Consider the following 8,582-nt stretch of genomic DNA (forward strand, 5'->3'; position numbering starts at 1 on the left):
CATCATCACCATCATCACCATCATCACCATCATCACCATATTCACCGTCATCATCACCATCATCACCATCATCACCATCATCACCATCATCATCACCATCATCATCATCATCATCACCATCATCACCAGCATCACCATCATCATCACCATCATCACCACCACCACCATCACCACCATCACCACCATAAGGCCCCATCCGTACATTCTGGGGCAGCTTTGTTGCTTGCATGATGTCTCTGTCCCCTTGGCAGTTTATGATTATGTCAGTCATTTCTGCACATTGATTAAAAAAAAGCTGATGCCTTTCACCTGATAACTTTAAAAAATTTCAGGTGTAACATTCATAGGCCTGATTTGTAAGTCGGTCAGTACACTTCTAAAAAATCTCTAACTTGGAAGTTTTTGACAAGGATGCAGGAGACCATTTTTAAACATGAGCAGAGCTGGGGAGGGAGGCATCTATTGCTAAAAGCAGCCGCACTAGGTCTGTAAAGGAGAGATTTTTCTGTTTTAGATTTTGAAATCTTTACGCTCTACAATAAGAACCATCTGCTCCAGCCCACACTCACCGGCTCACTACCTTCTGGGCCCACCTTGACTCTCCTGCTTGTCTGCCTTTATTTGAGCTCTTTCAGCTCCCGTAAACCCCTTATCCTCGCCTCCCTGCTCCAGAACCTGGTCCAGGCCCCACCCCATCCACAGGCATTTCCCGAGGGCTGTGTTTCCCCTAGCTCCACTCCCAGTGTGGTCTTTACTGCACAACTCACTTGCTAAGATTGAGTTTTAAAAGATGAGTCTTTTCTGAGTAGAGAAAAATGTGCAAGAGTAAAAACTTATCAGAAGGGAGGAGAGAATTCTAAAGGAAGCATGACTGCTTAAGACGCTCCTGCAATGGTCCAACTAAAACGTAAGAGCCTGGCCTAGGACTGGACACTGGGACTGGAGAGAAAGGGAGGGCTGACAGCCGTCAGGTTTCTGGTTGTGGGACCGCGTGAGTAGCAACAGCTCTGAATAAGGACCTTCTTTGTTCCTTATGTCGTCTGCCGTCTGCCGTCTGCCGTAGCACCTGGCAGTAGGAGGTGAGTGAGTCAGTACTCGGTCAGTAGTCAGTGCTCAGTCAGTACTCGGTGAGTGAGTGAGGGACTGCTTCCCATGACAGGGCCCAAAACTACACCCTGTGTGCCAAGCCCTCAGCACCGCACAAACCCACTCGCATAATCCTCACCCGGAGGTGCCTGCCGCCACCCTCCCTGTTTTACGGAGCAGGACTAAAGCACAGAAAGTGGAAGTGGCTTGTCCCAAGTCACACAGCCAAGGAGCAGAGCCAGGATTCACTCACTCCAGCCCTTTGCCTCGTGATGTAGACAGCTTGAAGATTCAGCAATTCTAAGAGGCTGTCTTTTGCTGGAAAGAAAACAGTAAGCAGAGTTTCAATAGCATATTTTATTTGAATCTAAGAAAAATGATTAAATTCAAAGTTCAGAAATATAAAGGATTGTCCAATAAATTTAGGATCATAACTGTTGCTTAAACAATGATAACACACACTTAAGCTGGTTTTGTGGCTCCAAGGTTTCGGGCTTTACTTTCGCAGTTTAAATAAGTAAGAAGCCTCATAAAATATCTTCATGCATATGCACAGAGATCATTTTACATGACGTGTGTTAGGGAATTCGGGGCCATGAAGGTTATTTTTCCAACCAAAAGTTGGAGCTGAAATAGCATCACTGCTTGGCCCACACAGCCCTCGGACCGCCCTCCAAATGGCTCCATCGAGTCAGGGGCGCTCGCTGATGCCCACTGGTTGTGCCTACGGGCCAGTCCTGCTGCTCACAGCGTGGGCAGTTGGCTCCGACCCTGTTCTCACAAGCACCACTCGGGCGAAATTTCCTGAGGCCGGGAGAGAAGGGAGCTTGGGGCCTGCAGGCACTTGTCCTCGGCCGCCAAGACCAGCGTCCAGCGCACAGCTTATGCGGGCTGAGCCTTCTCTAAGGAGGATATCCCAAATTGGTTCAGGGGATCGTTTGACCTTCCAGTGGGCCCCAGAGTGGACCAGGGTAGGATGGGTAATGGTCACGTGTAAGAGAAGAAGCAGGGCAGACAAGGACTAAATCTACTGCCTGGTTACGCTGCCTCTGGACAGCCGGGGTAATTCTCTAGAACTTTACGGCGTGATTAATCCGAGCCCAGGCCAGAGCTCAAACAGAAGCTTGGAAAAGAAAAGCTGCACATCAAAGATAGGTGGACAAATGGTCTTTCCTACCAAGAAAGATGGCTTTCCTACCAGTTACCAGATGGCTTAGTGGTGACTCATGGTGTGAACAAGATCTCTGGACAGCAAAACAAAACACACTAACACAAAATCCCAAGAAACAAACAAACCCATGCACTTGTTAGCGGCATGATGAGGACCGCAACAGGTGGCAAACTTCGATGGAAGCTTCCGACATAGATTCAAAAATGCCGCGGGCACAGCGGATCTCAAAGGGGAGCGAACGTGGCATGACTAGGAGTGACTGCCCTGGGTGGGGAGGAAGGCACAGGGTTGGGACCACGGGGCCTGTGGCTAAGAGTTCTACTATGTCAACATGTGTAGGATACAGAAATTAAGCTTAAAGCCATTCAAAACACATCTCCACCAAGTGCCGATTTCCAAGGTCAAAAGAGGACACATACATTGTATGTGATTAGTTTTCTGAAGCCCTTCCATTTCACAGATTAAAGCAGTCTGTTTAAATATCTCATTTCTACAAAGTGAATTTACATTTAAAGTACAAAGTGCAAAGACTATGTGTTTTTGTTTTTTGTTTTTTGTTTTTTTTTAATTGGTTTTTTGTGAGGGAGTCTCCCACATGTCCAGGACCGCCTTGGATGTGTGAGCCGCTATCCTTGCTTCCTTGGCTGAAAAAAAAGAAAGAAACAGAGACATCATTAGGACGTTTCCACACCGCATCTGTGAAGACCGAGGCTTGCCTTCTGGGGATGACATAAGCCTACCTGTTGTCAACAGGGCAAAAGCAATATTTTAAAAAAGACACAAAAAGAAAGAGTGCTGGTTTGATAATTTGGGACATGAGGATTAATAAAAACACAATGCAAACATTAACTTCCAACACTTGCCTCCGTCTCAGTGATCAGGAATATCAGGAAAAACATACTGGCTGAGAAAATTAGCATTTGCTTTAAATATTTTAAATAGATTCAGTACATCAAATGTTCTGTGCAGTCTCCCGTCACCTTGGATTTGTTATACAAAATAATCTTAGTAATCTAATTTATGCTTCAAGTTTGACAAAAGCATCATTGATTTTTAATTTTTCTTTTCATCTGTTCCATTTACAAGTCTCTCTCTCTCTGGGAAGAAATGCAACTTGAAAAGTTTGCTAAATACTGGAATTCTGCACCCTGACTGCCAATTAAAAGTAATTTGGAATGAAAATGAAAAGCCATCTACAATCTTCTAGATCTATTTTCCCAAGTATACCAATTCCTATGATATAAATTGATCCCTGCTTTTGCTTCAGTATTTAAAATAACACTTAAACCTTTAGGAGGCTTCTGGGCTTGCTCTCCTCCCCTGATGAAGATACTAGTAGGTGCTCAGAAGAGAAAGGAGCGTATCTCCTGCATGGAGCTAATGGGAAGTTCTGTTTTGATTTGTTATAGATAAAGATAAGCCATCAGCATATTCCTGGAAGTTCTGGAAGCACATCAGAACTGTTGGAGGAGGGGCGCCTGGGTGGCTCAGTGGGTTATATGTCTGCCTTCCGCTCAGGTCATGACCTGGGGTCCTGCGATCGAGCCCCATGTAGGGCTCCCTGTTCAGGGGTGAGTCTGCTTCTCCCTCTGCCTCTGTCCCTCCCCCCAGTTCATGCTGTCTCTCACCTCTCTCTGTCAAATAAATAAATAAAATCTTAAAAAAAAAAAAAGAACAGTTGGAGGACATGGGGCTGACATTTTAGCCCACATCCACGTCGGCGTGGGGGCACTGCTCTGGTCCCGTCTGAGTCCTGCCGGGAAAGAGAGACCTCAAGAAAGACAGCTCGCTCTCTGAATCAGTACCAGCTCCTGGGCCCTCCTAGCTTCCCCTTGTTCAACGTTTCTTTTCTGGTTATTCATATAGTGAAAGATTTCAGTGCTTGGTACTATGTTTGACTCTTCAAAGACACATCCACATATTAAGGAGGGCACGTGTTGTGATGAGCACTGGGTGTCAGCAACTAATGAATCGTTGAGCACGACATGGAACACTAGTGATGGACTATACACTGGCTAACGGACATAAAAAAAAAGAAAGAAAGAAACATCCACGGCCTCCATTATTACATCCCAGGCAAGCCACAGCTGCTTTCGCGAGGGACTGAATCCCGGGGTCACAGTTACAGTAACGGCTGGGAAGTCAGTCCATCCATCCAGACACCATAAAAAGAGCTGGAGAAACTGTCTGGCTCCTTTTTCTGGGAAACAGCTGACAAGGGAGGCTCGTGTCTTGAACAGAGTTTACTTACGGTCGAGAGCCTGGGTGGTGATCGTCACCACCGCGTAATGACAACCACCTGCAGGCACCTCAGCTGGGGTAATGGCTTTCAGACCTGCCCTGTTCTAAAGTGTAAGTGATTTGTGGTAGGATTTAAAAGTTAAAACTGTAAACAAGTGCTAAACAAAGAAAACCCTATCACACATTGTTCCTAATGAAATGGTTTTAAATTACATCCAACGTGTGCTTTGGAGGTCTCTACTTAAACCCTACAACAAACACAGGGCTCGCCTTAGGAAATGTCGACCTGACATCAAACAGGTGCAGACAAAATAAAGTACAAATTGGTGAGTGGTCCTAAGAAGGGAGGATTTTGCCTTGGCTTTGAGGGAGGGAGCAACACATCCACTCCTGTTTACCCTCTGGAAAACATTCTCGACTTTGGATGGGTGTGGCATGGGGTGCTGGGGAGAGACAGCAATTTTAATTGCACATGCAATGATACGAGAGTCAGAAACACAGAAATATGTTTGTAAACACACACGGCAGGAAACTGGAAATCCCTTTTGGAGCAGAAGATTTGTCTCATTAAGATCCCCAGATGAAAAGAAAATGTTCACCTGAATGCCCAGAGGATCTCCTGTCCCTGCAATCTCCTTAACAAATTATAAAAAATAAATTGTAAATCCCTGGATAATTGTTTTAAAAAAATTTTTCCACAAAACAACAGGACTTGAAATTTTTTCTAAAAGTAACAGAATGATTGAAATTTCAAATAGTATTAAAAAAAAGACAAAATCTTCAAGTTGATGATTTTGATGGAATTTTGCAAGACTCTTCTTGGTCTCACAGGGGTGTATGTATGACAGGTTGCTTCTCCTGGATGGTTTCTTTTTTGGGAAGGTACTTTACTTACCAATTCTACAAGACACTGAGTTTTCATTGCCTATAATTAAACCGGCAAATTATTAATGCTAAGATACAAACTAGAATACTCACCTGTCTATTAGAGGCACTTTCAGCATTAGCTCTAGGGGCTAACAGGGAAACAAAAAAAGACACTGTTAAAACCCAAATACTCTTCGGCTAATGAAAGTCTCAATACAATTTTTCAGGAAGGGACCAAAATCACTTTAGGGAAGCCTCATCAACCGGCAACCTTACTGACATGAGAAAACACACACACAGTGAAACAGCACGGATTCCCACCAGTGGCTTCTGCCATGATGTCCACACTTCCTAACAGTACAAATGCTCGCGTCCAACTACAGAAGAATGTTTCGTTTTACCAAAACTTGCAGAGCACTGTCTACAAACCAGAGACCTGTCTCACCCACGCGGAACTCCCCCTGGGGACAGGAGGCCCTGGGCAGTGTGCTCCCTTGGTTCTTCGACATCTTTGGGTTTTTTATTTAAATCACGAGAAACTGGGCGCCTGGGTGGCTCAGTCGTTAAGCGTCTGCCTTCGGCTCAGGTCATGATCCCAGGGTCATGGGATCGAGTCCCACATCGGGCTCCCTGCTCGGCGGGAAGCCTGCTTCTCCCTCTCCCACTCCCCCTGCTTGTGTTCCTGCTCTCGCTATCTCTCTCTCTGTCAAATAAATAAATAAAATCTTTAAAAAATAAAAAATAAAAAAAAAATAAATCACGAGAAACTAACATGTGTGGCTCAAAGTAATTTTTCCAAATCCTTGAGGGAAATAGAAGGTGGAGGGAGATGCGTGAGATGCATGGCGTTTGCCCCGTGGCCTTGCCCCGTGGCCTTGCCACATGGCCCGGGGTAGAAGAGCAGCCTCCCGCGGGCACTGCCGGGGCCCAGCCACGCGGCACTTGCCTTCCTCGCTGGAGCCCCTCCTTCCTCCCCGCCGGCTCCTCCGTCCCTTCCTGCCCGCACAGAGTGCCACCCCCAGCAACACGGGGCCACGCGAGGCAAGGCCACATCAGTAGAGGAAGGAGACAAACACAGAGGGGAAAGGAGTGCGTGTTTCTCAGCCACGCACGTGGCGTGGTGTTCCCGGACCGTCGGGAGTGTTTATGCCGTTGGTAACAACGTATACTGAGTGTTCAGGCGACCCCGCGGACAACAGCACGTCCATCAGGCAGTAAGTCTGGAAGGGACACAGCAAGCGTGGCAATTTTGTTGAAAGAGAGAATTTGGTCAAAAATGAGTATTTCTTAATTGCTGAGTTTCTGTGTAATGGTCATTTTGGAGAATCATGAGGGAATGATGTAATGGTCTATGAATGTTTTTTCAGAAATATTTCCTTTCCTAGTTGTATCATTTCTCCATGGTTCCAGTTATTTTTTTTCTTTTCTGCTTTTTTTTGTAATAGTGAAAATTTAGATCAGATTTTCCAATAATATATCTTAGTTGCAATACTTTCAACGGAAAATCTTGTGTAATATCATAAATTAAGTGTGATTAGAAAATACATGGTGACTCCATCAAAAACTAATAATGGATTGTATGGCGACTAACATAACATAATAAAATAAAATTAAAATAAAAAAAAGAAAGTACATGGGTTATGACCCCATCTTGTAGTGAAACGTCATAACACACGCACGTATTCGCGTACACACACACAAACATTTCAGGGGAAGATACAGACTTGGGTCTCATTATGTCTAAGAAAAAAGTCACATGTGATCTGTTTTTTATTTAATTTCTGACTTTTTTTAGAATAAAACATGTACTGCTAAGTAGTGAGTAAAGATGAAGGAAATGAAAGGCACTGGTAACAGTTTGCATATTTAGAGCGCCCAAACTAACCCTCTCCTGAGTACTGAGGTTTTTCTGGCTTTTCAAAAGCAATTTCAAAGTACACAAGGCAGGACGAAAGAACGAATTGAAAATTGAAAAGGAAAATGTCAGTAGGAAAACAGTTAGAGAAATTCCTCCAGGAAAATAAGAGTTGCAAAATCCACTAATTATGAATCCAAATCCCCAAAGCTCATTTTTGACCAAACTGCCACTTCTACCAAATTTTAGCTGGCTTTTTTTTTTTTTGAAAGGGGGTTCATGAGCTCTCCTTGGTTGCTAATATGACTATAAAACTCAGATACATCCGTTGGCGTAGAGCGACCTGAGGAACCTAAGTGATGGATGTTTCTAGTGAAGGATGATGGTGTCAAGGGAGACCCTTCCTGGGCACAGGGGACGCACTCCCGCCCACTCCCTATGCCGGCCCAGTGCACAGACGTGCCCTGGACCCTCTCAAGACATGGCCAGCAGCGGACCAGCTGCACTGCCTGGAACACCTGCCGCCCTACGAGTGGGCGGGTCCCTCAGCCTCTGTGCCAACACACACGTCCCGGATGGGCTTCTCCGCAGACCCACCCCATCGGGGCAGCCAGCCTCCAGCCTGGAGCAGGACGGTCCCGGCCCGCAGTCTGCCTGACCCCTGAGCTACAGGAGATGCGTGGCCCTGGAGGATGGGCAGCGGGGTCCGACGTCAGCCCAGCCACCGTGCAGCCTGCTGTTTCCTGCGGAATCTGAACCTGCACAGTCTCCACATTCAAGCTTCTGCCCATGTCAGCCCAGGCCACCGGGAAGGAGCCGAGTCCAAACATCACAGTCAAGAGCTTCTATTCTCCACAGTTGTGCAGAACGCCTCCCGAGTAACCAAGGAGGTCAACTTGTCAGGAAAGGGCCTGTCTATCCTGGTGAATCCAGTCACAGGCCGGTTCTCTCCAGAGGAGGTACATCAATCATGCTTTTACTTTCTGATGCTTTCCCAGCAGGGGCCTTGCTGACCCTGGAGTGACTGCCCCTATCAGGGCAAGCCACTTCCTACAGACAGGAACACTCAGCCAGGAGCAAAGCAGCCCACCCACAGCCCCACACTCAACCCCCTCTGTGGGGCTCTCCCACTCTGGGCCACTAGTCCCTTGCCCTCATCACCCACAGAGCACGGACCAGACAGCTAGCCCCCCGCCCTCATCACCCCAGAGCAGGGACCAGACAGCTAGCCCCCCACCCTCATCACCCCAGAGCAGGGACCGGACAGCTAGCCCCCCGCCCTCATCACCCCAGAGCAGGGACCAGACAGCTAGCCCCCTGCCCTCATCACCCCAGAGCACGGACCAGGCAGCCCCCCACCCT

General features: G+C 46.7%; 1 protein-coding gene across 1 annotated transcript in view; it reads right to left on the minus strand.

Annotated features, from left to right (window-relative positions):
• Positions 1-1,434: 1,434 nt before the first annotated feature.
• SMOC2 (SPARC related modular calcium binding 2) overlaps positions 1,435-8,582 on the minus strand; it is a 110,631-nt gene continuing 103,483 nt past the window's right edge. Inside the window, exons 12-13 of the mRNA XM_021693198.2 lie at positions 5,477-5,514; positions 1,435-2,901 (exon numbers count right to left, since the gene is read on the minus strand). Coding sequence (XP_021548873.1) covers positions 2,884-2,901; positions 5,477-5,514 — 56 coding nt within the window. The 3' untranslated portion in view covers positions 1,435-2,883. The remainder of the gene's footprint in view (positions 2,902-5,476; positions 5,515-8,582) is intronic.

This window comes from Neomonachus schauinslandi, chromosome 8 (genome assembly GCF_002201575.2).
Source record: "Neomonachus schauinslandi chromosome 8, ASM220157v2, whole genome shotgun sequence".
In the NCBI taxonomy this organism is placed as follows: domain Eukaryota; kingdom Metazoa; phylum Chordata; class Mammalia; order Carnivora; family Phocidae; genus Neomonachus; species Neomonachus schauinslandi.